The sequence below is a fragment of the Vanellus vanellus genome (assembly GCF_965231255.1).
Source record: "Vanellus vanellus genome assembly, chromosome: 2".
Lineage (NCBI taxonomy): Eukaryota > Metazoa > Chordata > Aves > Charadriiformes > Charadriidae > Vanellus > Vanellus vanellus.
The window spans coordinates 125,884,727-125,909,283 of record NC_138906.1 but is presented as its reverse complement, the minus strand read 5'-3'; the positions used below and the strand labels follow the sequence as shown (position 1 = coordinate 125,909,283).

At 35.8% G+C, this 24,557-nt stretch overlaps 1 protein-coding gene across 3 annotated transcripts in view; it reads left to right on the top strand.

Annotated features, from left to right (window-relative positions):
* PCMTD1 (protein-L-isoaspartate (D-aspartate) O-methyltransferase domain containing 1) overlaps nucleotides 1–23,926 on the top strand; it is a 46,253-nt gene extending 22,327 nt beyond the window's left edge. Inside the window, exons 3-6 of one of the 3 annotated variants that reach the window (XM_082499290.1) lie at nucleotides 2,669–2,771; nucleotides 14,998–15,169; nucleotides 16,764–16,887; nucleotides 21,247–23,926. In XM_082499290.1, the coding sequence (XP_082355416.1) occupies nucleotides 2,669–2,771; nucleotides 14,998–15,169; nucleotides 16,764–16,887; nucleotides 21,247–21,617 (770 nt within the window). In that variant the 3' untranslated portion in view covers nucleotides 21,618–23,926. Of the gene's footprint in view, nucleotides 1–2,668; nucleotides 2,772–6,545; nucleotides 6,606–14,997; nucleotides 15,170–16,763; nucleotides 16,888–21,246 lie in introns of those variants that run through there. The other 2 variants (XM_082499291.1, XM_082499292.1) reach the window with 2 other exon arrangements.
* Nucleotides 23,927–24,557: the final 631 nt, after the last annotated feature.

The window sequence follows — 24,557 nt, the reverse complement described above, 5'->3', positions numbered from 1 at the left end:
CTGTGTATTTATCTAAGCTATTCTGAGTGGCTGTTGGGCGGCTGTTGTATGCTTTCTGGGTTTGACCTCTCCTTATCAAGCAGAATTCCTTCAGAATATTATATGTGGAGTTGAAGAAATTAAACAGGAAAAGACTTGTCTTCTGCAGAGGGTGAGATTGGCTGACAGCCACCGAGGAGCATGGTCACACTGCAGATGTTCCCACTGAGCCAGCTCAGGTGCTGATAGTTCTCTAGCAGTGCTGAGGAGCCTGGAGCAGTGACTGCTCAGCTACTTACATACATAGACATTCCATGTTTCTGTAGTGCTGTACCCAGTCCCCAAAGTCTGCCTAGTGTTGTACTGTGGTTGGAGTGCTAGGTTGAGGCATGGAAGGTATAAATACAATTCATGTGCCTTTATTTTCTTACTCTGCTCTCTTTGATAAAATTACTTGTTACATATAATCATTCTTCTTTATTTTTGTGATTGTTTTAAACCAGGGAAGGGCTACTTTAACAAAGAAAAATAAGTAATTTTCAGACAAATAAACCAGATATATTTTTAAAAGCTAATATTTTTTTTTTTTAAAACTGATCACAGTGTCTGCACTGCAATTAGTAACAAAGAACCATGTGATTTTTGATAGTAGTTGGGCATCTTTCAATTTGACAATATAGTGATTAGTATTTCTGTCATGTTGGCAGTGTCAAAATGACTAGATTAAATTAGCAAATAATTTGAAACTGATAAACACTTGAGTATAGCAACATACTAAATTCCCCCCTCCCCCCTGAGTTTAAACTAACTATTGTTGATACTGTTAAAATGTAAACGTAGTTCAGACTAGGTGGTGGAATTGCTAGCTCATGCTGAAAGAGGCCAGTTGACTTTGGAGAGTAACACTGAAGTTTGTTTCACATTTTTAGATTAGCTGATTCTTTGCTTAAATCTACAACTGTGTCTTTCCTGATGAAAGAAGAGAACCTTTTTTTCATATTTCTGTTCACATTTTGAATCTTAATGGTGTGTCATGGGGTTGTGGTGTCTTGCATTCTTAAATGTAATTTCAAGCTGTGGAGCAACTGACATTTACAGGGTTTTTCTTAGTTCTTTGCTTTTGAAAATTGAGTATTGAAAGGAATGTATATGTGAATTTTGGGACAGATTATGTTAATGTGTTTTTCATTTAAATTATGAGGTTAAAGGAATGGTGTTTTGGTTTTTTTTTTTTTTTAATTAAAACATACCTTGGAGGCTACTGCATGCTGCAGAACTGTAACTACACTGGTGAGAAACGTCATAGTTTGTTACTGTGCAAGGGAACATTAAATAATTAAACAGCTAGTAAGGGATTGCCTGTGCTAATGCTTTTCATAATGTGATAGATAATAAACAAAATTTACAATAGGTATGAGTGTCAACAGGAGGTACGTGTTGTCACAAGTTCCAAGAACATCCCTTGAATGATCTATATACCTCTTGCCTGCCATCAGAGAGGTCTTGTGAGCACTACATATGGTAACCTGTTGGATTGGTTTTGGTTTACCTGGTAGAAAATGTTCCAAACTATGTTAAGAATTGCAATTATTAATCATTTAGTGGTGTATACTATTTTTTTTTCTTGCAGTAACACGAAACCTTTCTCAGTATAACCCTAGATGTATTTTGTTAATCGGTGTCCAAGAAAAGACAAATTGAATTCTGTTTCATTGGAGTAACATCTTTAAGCTAAATATTTAGGAAAGATTTAGAATGCAGTAGAGGATATAAGTACAAGTTTTGTCTAATCTTATTGATGTTTACTTTCCCTTCTTCCCCTTCCCTCTCTCTCTTCCAATCCTGTGCTCCAATGACTAAAGTCCCTGGTCTATGAGTGCATGTTAAGTATAGAATCCCCACAGCAAATGTGACTATTTGATTCAGATTCCTGCCTGATGTGGATAATCCTCATAATACTGTCTCACGACTTCTTCTTTTTCCTGAAAAATAGCATGAACTTCGCACACAGATTGACTTGGAAATATACTTGGATTTGATTGCAGGAAAGCAGTGATGGTGATGGGATTGTGATGAGTGAAAATAACATGGTCAATTTCAATGTTCTAGACAGAAATTAATTATTATGTAAGTAAACCAGGAGCAGACTTCTGATTCTGGAATCTGCAAAACAGAAGAGCAGGTGTGGCTAAGGGGTGTAATATCTGATCTCTGAATTGTCCAAAGCTGAAAATTTTGCCACAGTAAAACTTTGCAAAATATAAATACCAAAATACAGACTAAATTATAATTTGAAATTGTTGTATTCCAACTAAATCCTGTGTTGAAAAAGAAGTTGCTTAGACTGACTTAAGTGTAGTCAGATCCATTTTTTTTCTGCGTGCTTATGAGGAAAATTCATACTATCAAATTCTTGTGCCACAGTTCTGTCCCTGTTCTTTCATTGATCCTTTGGCCTTTTACCTTCCTCTTAAGCGTTGGTAATGCAGATGCAAAAATTAATTTCGTCTAGCGGTGTTGGGAGACTTCTGTGTTTTATGTGATATTAGTGCTTCCACAGACAGAGGGTATCATGCTGTTCTGTGCAGTTATGCTGTGCTTAAAGGGAAAGGGGAAAAAAAACAACCAAACAAACAAAAAAAAAAACCCAAAAACAACAAAACCACCACCATGCTGTTTTTATTTACAGGACCTTTTGGAATAAATCATGGAATAGAGCTGCATTCAGATGTGGTAGAATATGCCAAGGAAAAATTGGAAAGCTTCATAAAATACAGTGATAGCTTTGATAAGTAAGTATCTAATTTGGCTAGTTCACTTTGCAGCAATATTTTTTGTTTTTAAACTGAGTGCATCACTGGTTATGACTTTGGAGAGGGGAGAAGAATGGCATCACACAACCAAAATGTAAAACTTCTAGTTTGTGACACTAGTTCATGAGGTAAGTTAAAGCTTAAGAAAGCATGCTTTAAAAGTGTGGGAGTGTTTCTGCTATGTAATACTTAAAAAGAAAAAAAAAAAAATTTCCCCGCATTTTGGCGGGGTGTATACATACACACGCACATGTATGTATGTGCACGTACATGCATACATACGTACTTAAGAGAATGATGCGATATGCCGGTGTCTTCGCATGTATAGAGTAATTTATATCCATTAAGTCAGTTTTTATTATATAATTGGTCATCATCTTTCTTTACAGTATTAACTTTTTTCTAATCTACCACTGTTGATCTAGACACAAGTAAATTTATCCGATTGTCTTCATGTTTTGTACCTGAAGAGATGGACTTAAGAATATTCATTTATGCTCATGCACACTCATTTTTACTGGTACACTTCTGGGTTACAGGGCTTTGAACCTTATTGGTTCTACATACTCAACAATTTTTTTATTAGCAGTTTTAAGTTTGCCCATAAGAATCTGGATCTTGTGCCTCTCTGTCTCTGTGAAAGGGAAAACAAGGTTCTAGCCAGAGCAGTTCTCTGTACAGACTTTCTCCTTACAGGCAGTAAGTTCTCCAACAGTGATTATCACGTAGCTCCTGGAAATGCAGAAAAGCTTTTAACTTGTAGGAGTAGCCTAAGAATCTCGCGCCCTACACTTCTTGTATTCCTCAGTGGACAGCAGAGAAAATTCTTTCTATCCCTTTACCTTTGTTGTAATGTGCTTTATGAACTGCCATGCTCTTGGTTACGTTGGCTGGAGCTCAATCCACTTCTTTCTGTACCACAAACTTCGGGAGCTCTGGGCTGATCACAGGCCTTCCTCTTTATGCTCCTAAGTAATGGAAGACTTAATTAGAGTAGATAATTTAGTTTAAAGCATCATCTTAGTGTTACCTGTATCTGAATTCTCTTCTGTGCTTCTGATATTGGCTAGATGATTTTAGTACCATGTTCCCCCATTATAATAAATTATGTAAGACAAAATACATTTGTTTCATTACTACTGTCTTAATTTTAATACAAGCACTTAGGGTAGCTGAAGTTAACATGTACAGAAACACCATAAAAATGGTTTCAGTCTAGAACTTTGATGCATTTACTATAATCTGTTGTAAAAAAAATATGTAAAATGTGGTCACTCATGATCATTACTAATACTGCATTAGTGGCTCTATTAAGTCAGATGTACCCGCCAGCTAACCAATTCCTGTGCATACCTGTACTCCGGCATTCCTGTATGTGTGTGTACTCAGACATACAAAAAGCTGGTTTTGACCGAAATACCTTTCCAATCTGGTGATACGTTTATGTACAGAAATTAGGAGAAATTGAGTGAAGGGGTAGGAAGGAAATGTTATCATTTAAACAAAATCCAATTAGGATATTTATGTAAATGAATATCAGAACACTGGGGTTTATATGTTAAAACATGCAAGAACTGGAAGAGAAACCTAAAGTTGCTAAACTTGGCATAAGCTACTTCGATGTTGTATCTATATTGTGTTTGAAGGAAATAAGTAATTGTACGTAATAAATGCTCTAAATAGTCTTAAAGATGTGTATTTTCCCCTAATTCAGTGAAGGTCGGCTCTGGAGACAGTCTTGTTAATGCTGTGTGCTATTTACAATGATAATTGAATTGATATTTAGTTATACGGTTTCATTCCAATCAGGGGAAAAAGTCAGTAGGTTGGGGAATATCATCTAAGATTTATCACTAATTTGTATATTATAATCTTGTCATATGCTGTTTAACAATCCACCTTTTCCTCACAACAGTAAAATACTAAGCAATGGCTACACAAACACCCTCCTCACCAACCTAACAAAACCTATACTTCTATGAAAGAGCTTTTTGATACAAATCTACTTGGTAATAGCTGCACTGCAGCTGACATGATACTGATTGGCTGTTTGGATTTTGTGGTTTGTGTGGGAGTTTGTAACTTGTCTGCATAGCTGATTCTGGCTAACTGCTTTCTTTGTAAATACTCTGTGTTTTAATGAAGATAGTGTGTGGATTTTTCTGTTATGGGCTTTTATATTCTGTTTTTTTAATAGAAGTGAATTTATACAGCATGTCTTGAATTTTTAATCTGCCTCTCGAAGTAATGTGCTCTGGGTCAGTAAGTCTGGTTTTGATTCCTGTTTCAGTAATTTTTTCCTGCATCTTCATTTATAAGTGAAAGATATTTATCCAAAACTGTGCGGACGGTGGCATCTGAACTTAACTACTGATTTGGTCAGCTTAGTATTTGGATGAAAGACCACCCAAGAAAAAGGTGTGCGGTGTCTGTCTACTGTTGGAACACTGGTGTATACCTAGCAGGCGTCCTTACTGTTTGAAAATAGGTTTTATGTGGCAGACTGGTATGAATGAAGTTAATTGTCAGATCAGATGTGTGTGTGTGATGGGGAAGTATACCTTACACTTGCCAACCGCTTCTAATGAGGCTTGCTGGGGACAGGAGCACAGAGACCACGATCCATTTTCCTGGCAGTAATGGAGTTAAGCGGATGGGGAATTCTGTAAAACTTTGCATTGCCACTTCCCTGCGTTCTTTCTTTAGTGTATAATGTTCTTCAGTCTGGTCTGAATATTTTAAGCAATCTCCTTTTGAAACAAAACCCAGGGATTTTACCTTATGGGAAGGTACTTGAAGAGCTTCAACTTAGATCCTAAATAAATATTTTGTAATTTTGTGGTGTTCCTTTGCTTGGGGCAATAGGCCATTGGCTTTGCATCTGACTTCTGCGTGGTCATGGTGGGGTTTTGCCTGATAAAAGCAAGATGGAATATCGCTTTGCCATTTTTACGGGGGAATGATCTAGTGGTGTTTGGTATAATACAACTTTTTTCTCAATTACTGCTAAGAATGTTGTTGAAATGTAATTAAATAACTCACTCTTCTTTAATTGGAGTAGGTGCTTGATGAAAGGCTGGAAGCAATGTAAAAATAGCATGTTCCGCTCTGGACTTTCATGTTTTAGCCACACTCTCTGCCTAAAGGGGGGATTGTCTACCTCTGGTAGCTGGGCTTCTCTCAGGTTTGGCCTCTTGAACTGTTCATCAGAGGAAGAGCATTTCAGAAAGACAAATAATTCTAGTAATCACTTGTATTTGTATCCATATCCCACCAATCTATTAAAATACTTTTCTTATAAATGGAGGTGGAGTTGTTCATTCTGAGAAGTAAGATGCTGTCTTGATTTTACTTGACAACATATGTTTGCCAATAGAAGCAAAGGAGAAGTGACATCTGAAGGCATTTGGAAGTGTCGTCATGGTTGAGGTACAAGGATTTTAGGTATAGACTAAAGAAAGTTCTCTGAGTCTGAAATACCCGTAAGGCTCTCTTTTGTTCTTAAAACCTTCAGGGAATGCATGCCAATTAAGGGGAAAAAAATCATTCCGTAAGAAGCCTCTATCTGAAACACATATGTGCAAGTACCAGGCCCCGCTTCACCTGTTTATTGAAGGGGAATGTGTTGTCTTTTCTGCTCCCAGTCAACTTCTAGACCTAGAATATCCAGCTTGGAGAGAGAGCCACAGGGCAAGGCTAGGTTGCCCATCTTCTAGCACCCTATCAAAAACCAAACCTGGGTAAGCTGGTGAAGTCCGTGCTGTGAAAGAAAATCACCAACCCTTCTCAAGATCAAAAGAAACCACTTCAATGGTAAGTGACAAGAACCCTAGTTCTACTTCTGGCATAACTGTTATGGGTGAAACTTCTTCCTGAAATCCTGTAGTAGGTTGTGATGGCATCGAAAAATAGTAAGCTTAATCTTCCAACGGAGTATATATTTTTCTTCGTCAAAGTTCAGGGCTCCTGCCAGGACTCTGAAGGCTCACTTTCTTTTCATTAAAGCAGATTTGAAACAGAGGTTCCTTGTACACACACAAAGAAAATAAAGCTCCTTCCTGCCTGTGCAGCTGGTTAATGATTGCATTAAAAATCTAAGCAGGAAAAGCAAACTGTCTTGAAAACTCACTGGTGCCTTTCTCAGTTTAAATCTGATAACTCAGTCTTAGTTTCAACTAATTGTAAGTAATGGGTTTTTTTAGTGGTGATGAATTCTTGTTGAGGTTTAGTCTAACCAGAACAACACAGGGACTATGAGAGTTCTAGTGGGATTCTTTGGTGCCAGAGGTTATGTTAAACAAAAAGGAAAGGAAAATGGGCTTTTGGAATATCTCTATTGTATTTAGAGATATTAAAGAGAAGTACTGTTTCTAATCCTACACCTCATAAACCAGAAGGCTCCAAAAAATCACAATTGAATCTACTCTTACCTAGGAAGGAACTAAACTTGCATTTTTAAAATATTTGATAGTTGCAGAAATATGTATTCTTGCCCTCTCAGAACAACACATAAAATAGCTTTTAAAAATAAATAAATCCCATAGTGGACACTGCCTTTCTTTGGAAATCTCTCATTGCTACAAGTTTTCATAGTATTTAGAGTGTATGTTACGTTTAAACTAGTGATGACAATGCTCAGTGCATGGTTCCTATAAAATCTCTTGCTTTACAAAAACCCACAGTATAAAATATGACAATTTCAACCTGTAAAACCATTTTTCTGCTTCAGTAAAAAAAGAAAGCAAATGCTCTTCTGTTTCTGTAAACAGATAAGTTGTTTTCCAGACTTATATCCAGGGATGTGTTAGGGCCTTGACAATATCTTGAAGTGATAGACATTTTTTCTCGCCTCCCTATTGCTGTCCACCTTTCTTAAAATTCACTGTGGAATTGATAAAAAGTATTCCTTCGTTATAATTTTTCATTTTATTGCTAAAGTTTAGATACAGTACATTATGAAGCTAAAATATTGTAAACCGCTGTTGAAGGGAGAGTGAGATTAGGTGGAAGTATTTTTAAGAACGGACGTTTGTAGTTTTTCTTCAGAAATAATTGAGTAATGTGTTTTGGTCCAGTGAAACTGATGACGATATCAAAAATTATGAACAAGATAGCTGATGTTATATAATAGAAGAACCAAGACAATTTTATTCAAAAATGGAGATAACAAATACAAGCAAAGTAGAGGTACAGGTTTCTCCTTACTGTCCCTACAGCACTGCCTGGAAGCTGAAAAAAATGTTCAGGACAAAATTACTGAGTAGAAGTTTTACCAGCATCAGTTTTGTCTAGTACTCTAATGCTTATTAAAATTACTGTTACTGTAATTGGATGCAAGGGATTTAAAAGTTGTCATTGTAGATCTTGTTTAATATTTTTATGTGTTCCTGCTTGTTCCAATGTTTGTAGTGTACATGAAGAAGGTCTCACGAATAACAATAATAGGTGTGTAAGTTTTCAACAAAACATGCTAGCAATCCATGGATGTGCGTTTATACATGAACTAAAGACTAGTTCAGAGAGTTTGAAAAAATGCTTAAATGAGATGGAATGAACAATGGAGAAAAATACAAAAAAGCGTTTTGTCCCACTTAATAGGAAAAGAATTAACACTCTTTAAAAATAATTTTTCCATTTTAACTGATGTAGGTTCAAGTTTTTTAGCTAGTGATTTAATCTTAAATAGATATCACTGACAGGATGTAACATAGGAAGTATTTATCGAGAAACAAATGGGAAAACCTTTTCCTGCAATATATAAGAAGTAACTTTAAATCTCATTAATCGAAGTTCTAAAGCACTTCTGCAGTTGAGTAAAATGAGAAAGGCTAATGAGGCATAGAAGTCAAAGTATTTCATTATTCTGCTGCATGTTCTTGTGGCATGTTATATCACACAAAGCCATATGAGTATTGACCTTCATCTCTGGTTTTCAAAGAAGATAAGTTTTATGTCATTTAAAAACCTGAAAAATTGACTTAAATGATCTGAAAGCTTCTTCAAGGTTTCTTTCAGTGAATGTTTAAACAAGTTCTAGGAGTACTTAGAGTAAGATTACCGATTTATGAAATTCTTACGTTTGACATAGGAGAAGCTGTGAGAGTATTGTCTTTTTAATGCAAATGGACAAAGGAGCCAGAACTTCCTAGATTAAATTTTATGTCCTAGATTAAGTTATATGTAGCTTTTTGGTCTGTGTCTTACAATAACCACAGGAAACACTTTTCAGCTGCTGTAGCTGTGTTTTAAAAAGATAGGCCATTTTTTTGTTTGTCAAAAGAGTAAGTAACTTTTAAACCAATCTGCCAGAACTGACTTTTTTTTTTTTTTTTTTATCCTCCCTTTGTCCTCCATCCTGAGGAGTCCTTTTCCTGAAAATACAGTCAACAGTATGTTAGAATTAGGACAGCAGTATATTAGTATAGGACAAAAGTGTTATTTCCTTGTCACAGTAGCAAAAGTAAATTAATGTTTTATCATATGTTTTCAGAGTCTACGCATTTTGCAGATTTGTTTCAATGTCTGGTTATTAATTTGTTTGATGGTTTCAGGGAATTTTGATATGAAACTAATTTCATGAGCTCTCGCACTGGATTTACTATTCTGTTTTGGAATGTGTATTGAAATATGGGTTTTTTTTTCCATGAAGTTATGTGTGAAATTTGCTTTGCAGTGCTTTTGAATTCTTTTTTTTTTTTTTTCAAATGTAGTGTCACTGTAGTTGAAATGGCAAGTGTTCACAACTTGCCAACCTAGTCTTATACATCATTAAAGTTGAAGAGTAGTCCTTTGTGCCCTAAATTTAAATTAATTTAAATTTCCTATTAGAGGGGAATTACTTGGAGCAGCTTGATGGTATCGAATGAGATTTCAGACTTTCTGGAGGGATTGAGTTGACTGACTAAAAGAAGTAATTGTGGATGTGAAAACAGTATACTAAATTCATACTGAAATGGGTTTTGTTTCTGTAAGGGCTGTGAGCAGCAAGCTGAGATACGTGTGGTTAGTAAATGTAGGGATAGGCAGAAGTGTGCTGTTAAATGATGTCTTGGTGTGAATGTAGTAGTTGAGAGGTGTAAAATGTAGCTGGAGTGATGCTGGTTTTAAGAACTAATTAATTTTTCTCTTAGCAAAAGACAGATGTAAGTAGTTTAAGTGGTTCCTCAGTATTGGTTTTTTTTAAGCATCTTGTAACGTATCTTTTACTGTTTCCTTCAAACACAAGCCTGTGGATGTTGAAAGTTGTTTTTCCTTCAAATTGTTTGATTATTCCCCCCCCACACGCCAATTTTATTCAACTTGTTCCTTTATAAAAAATCAAGTATGTATACAATGTAAAAAAAAAAAAAAAGGCAATTTTTTGTCTGCTTGCACCTAGTTTCATCTTCATGAGACATCAGGATTACAACCTTCATGAATGTGGGATATTTACATAGAAGAGCTTAGCCCAAGAAGCATCCTGTACGTGTTCAGAGTTGAAAGTAATTAAAGGGTAGGTTCTGTGGGTGGGTGTTATGGTAGGACCAACCAATGAATCCCCTGGAGAAAAAGAACAACAACAACAACAACAAAAAAAAAAAAAAACAAACAAACAAACAAAAAAACCCCATCTGCTATTAGGGTAGGTTATTGTACTATGCTCTCATTTTTTTTATTGTCTTGCTATCACACAAGATATTAATAAATACTAGATTGGTGGATATGGATACAAGAGCAACAAACTTTATCTTAGTTCTTTGCTGTAAATTTTTTTTTTTAAATGGATGTTCATTTTATTACAATAGTAATACTTTATTGTGTTGATGTCTATGGGGAATCTTACTTAAAAGACATGGGCAGTAACAGTCTATTACTTGATAATTTTCGTAAGTTGCTGCAGCAAAGCCAGAAATGCACTTTAAATTCTACAGATTTTTTTTTAGCTTGAAGAAAAGTACTGTGGATATTTTGAGGATGAACTTGAAACGCCCATCCCTGAGGAACAGATTACAAAAATGCGAAAGGTGGAAGGGCAGAATGAGGTCAACAGATGTTTTATGTGCTTGAAACTGCTTGATTATCTTGGACCATTGCTAAATGTGATCTGTGTGTGCTTAAATTTATCCTATGGCAACTGCTCATTTAAACAGAAATTTTTCTCTTGCTGTTCTACCTATAATGGGAACTCTTAATCTCTGTTCTGTTGGCTTTTCTGTAATCAAGATGCCAGATTCCACTGAAGAACCTAATGTGATTAGAACTTCTCCAGATTGTTCCAGCACTTTATTTTTGGGGTTTTTGGCATCTGATGTATTGAAATAATGTAAGAGTCTTTTTCCTTGTTACCTGTATAATTCTCTTTAAGGCCACCTAGTGGTTTGGTGGAGGTGAACAAATGGTAAATAACACTTGGCATTTCTTAGTTCCACTTCAACTTAGTAACTGAAAAAAAAAAAAAAATCAGTGAAATAGTGCCTAATCTTATAGGTAGCTTATGTGATTGTCAATACTGCATGTTAAAGCAATAAATCATTTACTTTCAGTGATGCTTTTAATCTAATAAAAGATAGCTCAGTGTAACACAGAAGGAAGTTGAATATCTGATCTGTTTTGATATCCCAAAGGCAGTAGGAGTTAAATAAACTTGTTGGCTACAGTGACAATTAGGACTAAAAGAACTTTGGTTTGATAGGTCAAGTTCATTGTAAAACAATGCGGTTAATACTGCTTTCATACTGTAAGACTAACAGGCTTGTGATGGTGTTGGTGGGTATTCTTAAAATTGCTTACTGCCTTGCATTTGTAGAACCTTTCTATTTAAGTTTCAGGTCATTGCCTGATCAAATCAGAGTCTGGTACTTCAGTAAAACTGAGCTTTACTTTGCTTATTTTGAAAATTATTTGGGCAAGTTAGTAGGATGAATTCTCTAAATTACACTTTAGTCTCTCTTGGAAGGTTGTCACAAGTGATTACGTAAATACAAGAAAATGGTACACGCATTTGTTGCCTCTTTCTTATTAAGAGGCACACATATCTTTTTGTGAAAATAGAATCATCTTAAGATTCAGGGAACAGAGAAGGAGTCTTGTTGCATCACTGGTGAGATTTGCTTTACATGGGAGTGTGGAGGAGTAAGATTGACAGTTGTATAACTTAACTAGGTTTAAAAAGTCTGTAATTCTCTACTAAATATGAACTTTGTATGCCCTTATTTCTGGTATTTTTTTCTGCTCTTCACACATGAAGTAGTTGGTTCTGTAGGCAGCATGAATGAAGAGGGTTGGCTTTTGAACTCATATCTTGCGATGACCGGACACTGTTGTTTATAACCTTTTCCTCCCATTTTTTTCTATGTACTTTTTTTTTTTTTTTAAGCTTTCTGGGTAACAGGAAGCTACATATGGCAATTCTTGAACTGCCTATGTTCAAGTGGGCAGCCAGCCCCAGTGCATGCCAGTGCAGTCCAGCTGGGTGTTGTCCATTGCACAGCCAGGTGGGCTGAGTAGACCCCCTTGTTTCATCTGGTACGGACTAAAGAGATGCCTTCAGGAATTACGCGTATCCTAGTCCTTACAGTGTTTAGGTTTCCTGTGGGGGAAATTAGTCTTTCGGGAAACTCCTGCTCTTGACAAATTGGGTTGAAACTAGCTGAAGATATGTGGGGGAATATGGGACTTTTTGAAGGAAATGGACTAACAAGTAACTGGCTGGTTTGGTCATAAGCCTTGTGTCTCCACAAAACTGTACTAGTAATGTGGAGCACAGTCCAGTCAATTCTAAGTGCCTATAGGCAGAGTTGGTCTCTAGTGCTTAGCCCATCTCATTCTTGTAGGTGTAATAGGAAGTTGCTTCTGTGTCTTCATTTGTGCTTTGTGCCCTTCTGGTTGCAAGCTGTGGAGCTAAAAGAAATTATCTTCAGCGTTTACTATATTTGAATTTTCATCCACAGCTTTTGTATAGAGTATTTTTTATATGTGGAATTTTTTTGTGGCTTTTTGTTTTGTCTTGTGGTTTTGCTTCCTTGGAGAGTGTGGTGTTCCAGCTTGTTTTAAGAGGGTGTGACGAGTGGCTTCATGAGCTTTAGGTGGTTTCTAGTAGTGGAAGCGGTTTAGGAGTATCCTGTAATAAGCTTGCCAGCTTTTACAGGAGCATTCTGAGAAGATCAGAAGATAATGAAAGTTGTCAGGTTAGGCAGGCAGGCTATCTTAATTTTTCTAAAAGTAAGCAGGGATTGTCTGAAGATCAGAAACTACCACGTTCTCTCTCTCTCTCTCTCTCTCTCTCCCCTTGTCCATCCCCCACCCTTCCTCTTGTACTTGTGAAGCCTAAAAAGGTACTTCACCCAAACTTTCAAATTAAATTGTTGCGGTGATGCTTAACTTAATTTCAGGTTGCCTACAGTTTAGAACTATAGCATGAACCACCTGATTGATCTTAAGTGGATGTAGAAAAATACATGATAGTCCAAGTGCTTATGAAATGAGATCACTCTTCAGCAAAGTGATCAGTGTCTTGTGTTTTGTTTTCTTCCCAGTGTTTAACCTCGCCTAACGTATTTCCAGATCTTTCTGTGTTAATCTGAAATAGTTCAAACACAGTTCAAGATGGAATACCTGCCCAGTTGTGTGCAACAAGGCAGTCATTCCCCATGTCCCCTCCCTTTCACTGTTTTGTCTTTAATCTGCAAGTGTTGTTTTTAGTTTCTGTTTTATTTCTGGATTTGCATGAGGAAATAACATTATGAACTCTTGGCCACATGTAGCGCATGAGAGAGCTATGTAGTAGTCAGTGAAGGATTTTTGGGGTCTGTCTGTGACTAGTCAAATAAGGAAGCACTGCATTATTTCCAAGATAAAGTATCCATCTTTGGGGTGGGGGAGATACACTTGAAGCAAAAACTGAAGCTTAATAGAATTCTGATTTGTTAATGGCAGTGCTGGAAAGTCAGCCAAGCCTTATAGGCAACATGCCTAAGCAGTGATAGCTGCCAAGCTTCACTGTAACTGAAGAAATGTTGATTTGAATGTTGTCAGATGTTGTACTGGGATTTCCTACTGTAAGCCAAGTTAAAAAAAAAATATTATTTTCCAGTGAGAGTCAGCTGTAAAGTTCATACAATGGCTGTATGTATTTGAAGAAGTTGTTAGAAAAACTAATTCCTTCTGGATGAAGTTTGAGATTCATTGAATTTTAATACTGCCTGATGAAGTTTATGAACTATTTCATGCAGCAACAAGGTGTTAGGTTTTTACTTCATATTTTTTTCAAAGAAAACCATAAATCCTTTCTATAAGCAACTGTGTAACCTCTTTTCTTAAATTTAAAGTGCTTGGGGAAAAGGTAAAGTTATTTGAAGGATTTTTTTTCTCTCTACAGAAAGGTAAATTACATTTATTATGGTGTTAACAGCTGAAGCACTAAGATGCTGCAGAGATTTCAAAAATGTCAGAACATATCACCATAATGGAGAATACATGCAGCTTTGGCAATAAAGCTCTATCCTGTACATCTTTCCTTTGGTATTTTATGCAGTGACAATGAGTACTTACAATCCTTGCAACTTCTGTTACAAAGTTAGGTCCACTTAAAAACAGTTGTATAACTTTCATTTGCTCACAAAAATAAGAACAGATGTTTCTGCAATAATTAATCTATTTTTCTTTGTTCTGTGTGGTCAAAAAATGACAGACTTTTCCATTAAAATCCTTTTTTAGGGAAAAGCGGATTTGGCTCAAGGTGGAAAATCTGGATGTAGAGGAAAATGAGTCTTTTAAAAGAGTATTTAAAAGAAAAACATTGGGGGCTGTTAGGAAATTAACTATTTCAGTAGGTATTCAACAGCCTGGCTATCGTATATTGTTAAGTGTACTATTTTAAAGGAACTTTTACTGTATGGCTTGTAAAGTTTCTTTAGACAAATCGATTTGCTTGCACTTAAGAAATCTGGTGATGCTTTGAGGCCTTTTCTGTTTTGCATAATAGATAATTATAACTGCTTCGCTAATTTTCTTTGGTCCCTGATGTGGCAGAAAAAAAAAACCAGATTATTTTCAAAGTAGTATTGCCATAATACAGACTTTTAAAGTATTTATGTTCATCTTTTTTTCATTATGTAAGGGAAGATATGAAAAATACTATTCTGTCTTTATCTGGACTGGCTTTTCTTAAAAATCCTAAATTGAAATGTGTCCCCTCTTTTTTTTTTTTTTTTTTTCTTCCCATTAGATTTGAGTTCTGTGAACCTGCCTTTGTGGTTGGTAATTGTTTGGAAATAGCCTCAGACAGTCATCAATATGACCGGATTTACTGTGGAGCTGGAGTCCAGAAAGACCATGAAAACTACATGAAAATTTTATTGAAAGTTGGAGGCATTTTAGTAATGCCTATAGAAGATCAGGTGACTTAGTGACAATTTCCCCTTTTTATCTTTTAATATGAGAAATATATAATTTAAAGAATGCATTTAAATGTATATTTGACTAAGGTAATGTTCAACTAATGATATCTTGATTCAATGTATTGCTGCAGTTAAGCAGGTATTACTCTTTTTAATGAAGTCTTGAACTTTTTTCCATTAAGCTCGTAGGAAAGCATCAATATTCTGCTTCCGACAAAGTCTGTGGCAAAACTGTCTTCAGTGAAGCTAGAACTCCATTTATAGTATTTTCAGTGTATTACACCAGTCCCAGAAATGCTTTGAAATTTCACTGCCATACAGATGTTTTCAGTTAGTACTTCAAAACGAACCTCTAAACAAAGTAATTTATTTTGGAGACATATGAAATAGCTGTGGTTAGTGGGATATTGTAAGGGGAGGAATAAACTGAAGGAAAAAATGACTGACTTCCAGCAGTTTTCAGTGTTGCTTCTCCATGTTAGATTAAACTTTCTTCAGACAGGTGTATTATTTTAATAATACTTCGCACTTTTATCACTTTTATCCTTAGATCTCAAAACGCTTTACAAAGGTAAGTATTATTCTCCGTGTTTTACTAATAGGGAAATTGAGAAAGGCAGATAATGTGATTTAAGGTTATGCCCTCCTAAATACAGATAATTACAAAAATGCTTGTTGATAAGCATGCTTGTTAATTTATCTTCTAGAAAGAATTATCACATGTATCTGCTTTCTCAAAATACCAAAGCGATTTAAACATCACCTGCATGACTCGGTTCATAAATATTTTTTCAGTATTTGTTGGACTGAGGTACTGTCAGTTGAAATTGATGGAAACCAACTTAAGTTATCTATGATTTGAAAGCAAAATTAAAACTCTGAAGACTTCTACCTTATATACAAATGGTTAGGGGGCTAGAGAGTGTAAAGAGTAAGGAGCAGCTGAAAGATCTGGGTTAATCTAGCCTGCAGGGAAACAGCTAAGAGAACATTTAATTCCTGATTGGTCTTCTTAAAAGGGTGGAGAATTTACCTAGTAGAAAAGAGTCCAGTTCTCATCACAGGTGCATAACAAACTGAAAGAAGGTTACCAATGGCAGCAAGGGGAGTAGTTCTCCCCAGTTTGTCATAATGAGAATAGTTGAACATTACGTACAGCAGGTTGCTTAGACAGGCTGGGGAATCTCAGTCCTAGGAGAAGTTTTTTTAACTTCATCCGAAAACCTTCCGAGTTGCCTGATTTAACTTTGAAGTTGGTATTGTTCAAGCAGGCAGCGGAACTCCAGAGGTTGCTCCAAGTCTAAAGTGTTCTGTGATCTTTCAAAAAAAAAAAAAAAAATCAGAAAAAGCAAAACTTACCTTGGACCTTAATTTTCCAGCTGCAGCTCTTCCTTTTGCCAGAAAGCCTTACTCAGTACTCCAGTGACCAAGTAATATTTCAAGGAATATGAAAGTTCTTTCTGTTCATAAAACAGCCTTTATAAATTAATTTTGAAGCAAATCAAAATAGCAGTGTGTTTCAACACAAGCCTGAATAGTATTGAGTGTGACAAAACTGTAACCACTGATTTATTTTGTTTTTGTTTTTACGCAGCTAACACAAATCTTGAGAACAGGACAGAACACCTGGGAAAGTAAAAATATCCTTGCTGTTTCATTTGCTCCACTAGTGCAACCAAACAGAACTGACAACGGCAAACATGACACCGTGGGCCTGCGTAAGTGTCACTTGTGCTGACTCTCTTTGGGTTGATGGGTTGTTACAGTGCCTGGTGGTGTTATTCTGGAAGTAGGGAGACTATGCTATACAGATGTAATATGATAGAACAGGAACATACGGTTTACTAAAGCAATGGCTTACTGATTTGTTTTTGTGCTCCTGGCGCATGTTCTGTGTTGCTAAACAATTAGTATCCTGAATTAAAATGATACAGTGCTTTCCAGCTTAATTTTACGAACTTTTTTCCTTTTAGGTTCAGCTTCTCGCTTTCTAGCCAAGGTATAGATAAAATAGCAAGCTAATATGATTTCTATCAGGAGTGCTAACTTTCTGATGGTCTCCCAGAGAAAAATATTTCTTCTCTTCCCTCTGAAATGGAATGAACAGGTCTAAACTGCAGCTGTGGTACTGTTGGATATTAATAGCTGAGTGTGCTTGTGTCTGGCTACAACTGATATAGTTGTGCCAGGCCGGTTTTTAATAGTCATTGGGGTTGGCTTTCTAGCTGCACTGCTTTAAATTAGGTTAGTAAAGGTATTTATAAAGTCTCTGAAAGTCCATCTGTTGCCAAGATGATAAGATAGCATGATAAGGGGAATGGGAAAAAAGCAGCAGAGAAAGGTGTAGCGTTGAAATTTTCTGTCAGGGTAGTCAGGGCTAGGAGTAGAGTAATACATAGAGCTTTAGTAACATGTGCGAACTTAACCCTACAAAGAGCCTAGAATATAACAGCTTTTCTCTCCTGTTTTGATCTGTTAACATATAACCAAAGGGAACTAATCCTCCTGTCCTCTTCACAGGTTTCTTGCCTCCATGCACATCTAACTGTGAAACAGGTATAAACCCTTCAGGAGTCCAGGATGTTCTGTCAGGTTGAATTGTCTATAACTACTGATCTGGCTATTAATTTTGAGAGTATGTGTGAGCTTGCCAAGGATAGTTACTTATTATAGTTACCTTTACTTTTTTGTTCAAAGTATAGATGGTCATTTCCTTCATGTAATGAGTTCCTTTGCAGAAATAATTCATTTTGATTGCTTTAACACTTGCTTTTTGAGACCTCAGGAGTTATTTCCTGAAATTAACTTGTTAATACAAGATTATTTTTTCCCTCTGTTCTTTGCTTTAGATGTAGTCCATAATAGATACCTGTTTCATGACTGACAGTGAAATACAGAGGTGGCTTGTCAAGCTTGTGGTTATCCTAGGGGATTAGACTACATAAAATCATAGAGAATAAAGGAGGATTTTCAAGTGTTCTCTCTCACCATTCTTGAATTTTCAGAGTGAAAATAGTGCAGATCAGTAGTGTTCATAACTGAACTGTAGTACAGTATAGGTGGTTTCCGTAAGTAGCTTGATAATTTGAAAATGACTCTTTAGTGAGAGGAGGAAAATAACATGTAAATGTGCTACTAAGTTGGCACTATTTAAAAGGGGAAAAAAAACCAACACAAAACATCAGAGGCCTGAAGTTACACTTTAAAATGAAATCAGTAAGATATGCTTCTTTCAGGCTGGTCTAGTTTTATTGTGAAGCTTAAAAAAGAAAGGGTGTGTGCGTAAAAAGTAGTCATCTGAAGCTCAAGAAATAAAAATTCTAGCTAATTCCTCTTTTATAGTCATACTGTCTATTTGTTTCAAATCCACACACCTGTGAATTACCTTAAAAGTTCAGAGTAGTCTAGTAAACATTATTCATCTGTAAACTGTAGCTAGAAGTTGCAGATGTCACTACTAAGTAAACATGGAGTCTATGCCATACTTCGGACAACCCTTGAATGCCTTCTGACACAAATGTAGTGTTATATATAGAGTACAGTTATAACTCTCATATGTACATAGGGTTTAGTGAAATACCTGTTGACCAGTTATTCTCAAAATCTTTTTCTTATGGAAAACTACAGAGATATTGCTAAAAGGATCATTTTACCAACTTAGTTATTTGGTAGGACACAGTTCACTGCTGCTAAACAATTGGAAAGAAGTGGACATTAAACATCCGAAAATTGCATCCTATTCTTATTATTTAAAAAAAAAAAAATCCTTAATATGACTAGTTTGATGAATATTATTACAAGAGAAACTAAGACAGATTGGCAGTAAACCACATCCAGATTCTTATGGTATGTGTAAATGATTTAATATGGCGTACTCCAAACTGGAGGGCTTTCACCTGTGTGGCATATGGCAAGCAAGGATGAACTCTGTCTTTGGATAGACTGTGAGCTCTGTGATAAAGGTCGAGCACCACTAGCATTGGTAAAGTAAATATTCTGCATCTCAACGAAGTTTTACATTTGAGAAGGATGTTAAAATGTTTGCAGAGCTTTATGCTTAACTTAGTGTAGGAAGTAAATTTATGTTAACCCACAGCATACTGCATGTACTAAAAACTCTGATCAAGAGCTCAGTACATCACTGGTAAGTCACAATGACAGATTTTTATTGAAGTCTGATTTTTATTTGTATTTAATCATCATGAAGGAGAAAAGATGAAACTACTCAGAGTCAGTAAAATTTTACTATATTTTTAGGTTTGGTTAGCCTCAAATTTAATTTTTAAACATCAGGTTTGAGAAGATGACTAATCAAAACAAAAGTGAGTCATATTTATTGCTCAATTTGGCTTAAATCCATGGATATCAGTGGAAGTTAAGGCTACTTCTGTTATTTGAATTGTTCCCCAGGTGTCCTCCTGAGTAGTTCTGTGTTCAAACAGATTTTACTTTACCTGTGTAGGAAAGCTTTCTAGCTGTCTTACTGTAGGACTTCCTAACTGTCCTTCCTACCTATTAAGCATTTCTTTAAAAAAAAAAATTAAAATAGGGTAGGTTTGAAGCTTTCTAGCAGCTCATTTTCTTTATGCTGTCTCTGTGTGTCAGGGATTGCTGAACAGAAGTACAGGAGCTTTAGGTCTTGGCTTCCTTTAGGTAACATGAATGGTTGGCAGTCAATCAGTTACAGCTGAGACCATACTGCTTTTGTACTTTTCTCAGGATGCAGTATTTCAGAGTTTTGTTCCATCTTCTTTTGAAGGAATTTTTTTTTTCCTTCTGATTTTATGAAGTCTGTCTTACATAGCGCTGTACACAGGACAAATGCCTGCCATCCATCACTTGAAAGTCATATACCTTGTGCTTGCATTTACTGTGATTGGCATGCAGTCTGCAATGATGGTTTGTTTAGTCTGATCTTAGAAATGTGTTTTGAATTATTAGGTAGGGTTTTGTTCTTGGGTTTTGGGCTGGTTTTATATTAAACAAATGGAGCTTCGTGTTGGGTGGTGCCTTCCCCCCCCTCCCCATTGGCATCAGCTGAAGTCAGTATTGCCAGTCATAAACATTTGTTCTCAAAGGAACTAGCATGCAACTAGAGTCAGTGTAGGAAACAAAAGATTTTGTTTGAAATACAGAGGTTTATTTAAGCTGAATGCAATATTGGAAGTGTATTTATCAAAATGATTTCTTCGCTAAATTCTCCTTACTGCAATCTCTATTAATTTTATGCTACTTCATATAGGAACAAAAATGACAAGCAAGAATGTCAAACAGGCTGCAGAGTTCTGGTTGGTGTACTACTTTGATTTTGCTTTGCTTGGAATTAGCCAGCTGTAGCTCATCTGGGGCAGGCATCCACCAGCCCAGCAACACTTATTCATCACCTGCCTGTCTGTCATTGGAAAATACGTGGCATTCGGCCTTTTGTTACTTGCTTTTTTTTCTTCAGGACCTCAGTAATTTTTATTCCTCTTCTGCTGCAAAGATACAGGTGACTTGCCTTCTTGGTCAGCTGTGAAGGTGACATGACCCTCACTCATCAGTTGGATTCAGTAAGAAGTAGGGAAAAGCATAGTTAAGTAGAAGAGGGAGGCAGAATTAAAACTTGCCTAAACAAATGTGACACGGGTAGAAATTCTTTCAAAGCAGCAAGATCTCAAAACAGTGCCAGCAGTAGGTCACAAGACTTGCCAGGTGCTAAAAGGTGACAGTATTTGTTGTATGCGTTCTTAAACTTACTTTAATAATCTGTTCTTGCTTTCTACTTCTCTTGCACATCAGTCAAGACCTATTGAACTGTGTATTTTCTCTAAGAGATTAATTGTATTCCAGAAGCCATTTTCAGCTCAAATCTGAGTCCTTCACGTATGTCTGTGGAATAGAAGAAGTCTTTCAATAGTGAATATGCTACAGGGTTTGTCAATGTGGCTCTATCTAACCTTGTTTCATTTGCATATTGTGTCATGTACAAAAATTTCAGTTGTTCCTGAATATTGGTCATACTGCCTTGCGGCGAATTTTTTTGCTAGAGGAAAATTTCACTTAGTGAGTATAACTTACTGTCTCTTTCATTTTAGCTCCATGTGCTGTTAGGAATCTCCAGGACCTTGCTCGAATATATATCAGACGCACCCTTAGAAACTTCATAAATGAGGAGATGAAAGCCAAGGGTATTGCTCAGAAGGCTCCTCCGAAACGAAAACGGAGGAGATGTCGTAGACGCAGGATTAATACCTATGTGTTTGTTGGTAATCAGCTCATTCCTCAGCCTCTAGATAGTGAAGAAGATGAAAAAATGGAAGATGATAATAAAGAGGAGGAGGATAAAGATCACGGTGAGGCCTTGAAGCCAGAAGAGCCTCCTCGAAATCTGTTGAGAGAGAAAATTATGAGTCTACCATTACCTGAATCTTTAAAAGCATACTTGACCTATTACAGAGAGAAATAACTTGTTTTAAGTAGAAATAATGCCTACTGATAGTTCCTTTATTCTTGAAAATGTAGCATTTATTAAGAAGTAGGTGGACAAATTATTTAGTCTTTCATCAAGACTGAAGTACAGCGATAAATCGTAACTTGTCTCTATCTTGTCTTTGCTACAAGGAAGACTTGCATTCAACCGTAGAATCCCTTTTTAAAAATTTATTTTTCTTTAAATTTTGAAAATGCTGTTTTAACTCCGATAGAAATATATATTCCATTATGCAGCACTAATCAATATTTTGCATGGTAAGTCTTTTTTGATCCCTAACAGATTTGTATTGATAAAAGAATGAGTGAAATTTTATATATGCTAAATAATTGTTAAACATGTGCATCTGACTTGATGAGCAATTTGTCCGTATTTATTATTATTGGGGGAACATTTTAAATGTGCAGACACTTAACCTCTAATGTCAGAATCAGACCCTTTTAAAGTTTATTTTACTATGGCTTTGTTGCAATCATTATTACTCTGTTGGTATAGATGTATTCCAACAACTCAAGTGCAATAAATGTATACAAACACTGAATGAGCTGGCTTTAATGAAATATGAAAATACAAGTTTTGAAGTGTCAGATGACCCTGCTTCTTCTACATGTATATCTTTTGCCAAAAGATCTTGAGAAAAGTAACAGCTTCTCTCAGAGCCTTAATGAAACATCTTATTGAATAAGAAGCAAAGCAATGCTTACTTCAGCTGTGCTTTTATTTAACTCCATTGTACGCTTCAGTATTTCTAACTAGAGGCACTTCCTCATTTGTGGGAAGTTTTAGGACAGTTCATTTTGTTTATTTCTACAGCTCACAGCATTGAGTCAAAATGTTTGGTAATACAAGATTGTAATTTAGGTATCAGTCATCTATATTTACTGCTTTTAAGTAGAGGTAGAGTTTCAACAAAGTTTAGTTTGTATTGCTTATTGGGATAGCTATAATAGTAGAAGTTAGACTTTGTTCAGCAAATGCACTTTAGTAAGTGAATTTTATACTTAACATGCATCTCCAAGAAGGTAGACTTGTGCTAGCCTATATTTTGTTTCTGAGCATGGCTCTTAGCACAAAAATATTTATAAAATCATACGCATCTTCTGGAAACCTAAGAATAGCATTGCAACTGTGGGGACCCACAATAGTGCTCATTTAAATTCTTCTATGATTTTTCCTCTTCTAGTTGTGAAGTTACTTGCAGTTCTCATTTTTAACGTTGTTTGCTTTTACCACCTTAATTTCTTCATTCTCTGTTGTAATATAACCATGAGGGAAAACACTGTTTATTAAGAACTTGGCATGTTATGCATTAAAAGCCACAATCATTGGAAACATCTGTCTGTTGGACCCAGTGAAAAACATTCCTCTTGAGTTACCTTGTGCGATGCATTTTTATAATATCAGTAACATTTTTTTGTGTAATAACAATAAAACAAAATAATCACAACTTTCTAAAACAGTAAATGTTCTTAGTATTTATAACCAGTAATTATAACGAGCCAATATTCATGTGGTCTAACAGTCCAAGATTGACTTCAAAATTATAAGTATTTTGTTGCATCTGAGAAGGAAAATAATACGTAATCCCACGACACTGACTCTTTATGGTGCATTTCATGCTGTAGTCCCAGTTTTTTAAGGTACATCATAGTAATGTTTAAGTGGAACTTCATGAAGGCCTGTTGTACCAGCATGTGGAGTTACTTTCCGCAATATATTTACAGTGTAAGTAAACAAGACTTTTTGAAATAAGTATTCTGACTTTATTTTAAAAGCAGGAAAAACTAACAAGAAAGTTTTCCAAAATAATGATACTAATAAAGTAATTGTGATGCTTCAGCTATAAGAATTGAACATAATCTTGTTTGAAATGGATTATTTTAGATGGAGTTTAAATAATCTAAAGTTCGAGATGTTTCTTGTCTCTCACTTTCTTGGAATCTACATCCATAAGCTCAAGAGTATGAGATTACTGAATACTAAATACTTTAAGGACTTCATACAGGATGCTTTTGGAGAATAAATTTCTGCATTCTTTCATGCCTGTATACTTGGAAGAATGGACAGTGGATGACTTGTCATGATTCTTCAGTATGTAAGGTTTTTTGGAGTCACTGAAAGAGAATGTTTCTTCTGTGTTTTATATGTGGATTTATTTTACACTCTTGAATTTATATTTACATAAATAAAAAGATAGAAATGCAAAATGAATTTAAACTTAATTTTTGCCGTCTCAGTTGATGATGGGGACATTGTTGCAATAAAATGTTTTTTTTCTGGTGGTTTCTGCTTGCTTGAATTTCTGTGTTTCTGTGCAAGTATTTTCAGTTATCTGGAAATTCAGATACCAGTTTGTTCATAGTTAGGTTAGTAACTTTTTAATAAAGGCTATTCTTGAATTTCAGAAATAGAATAATACACCTTCTTGCTATATTTTGAACTTTTGCAAAGGTTGGAAGATGTTGCTCATGACACAGAAAAGCTGTTTTGGGCCCAGCACTACTTCTGAAGTAATCATGGAAAGTTAGTTTCTTCTGAAGAGCCCAGAAGCTATACTTGAGCTCTATACTCAAGAACAGTTTTGTGGTTTTTCTTCTTCTAAATATTAAGATTGTCTTCACCCTCAACAGAACAACTACCTAAGTCAAAATAAATAAGGAAAACTTTGTCCTATTGAAACTCCCTCTTGATGCAGCCTTATTTTGCTAGTGGTTAGAGGAAAAATACAAGGTGGGTAGGCTAAGCTGACTAGCAATACTGTAATTGTGGTCTCTGTAAGGAAGGATGTGATGAATTGAAACTTCCAGGACTTTTTTAGTCGTCTTTGGTCTGGAGGAGGACTCAAGACCAGTGCAGTCTTCTGAGAAGACCTGGAGTTTTTAATCTGATGTTGTTCAGGAAAAAATGAAGAGCTGC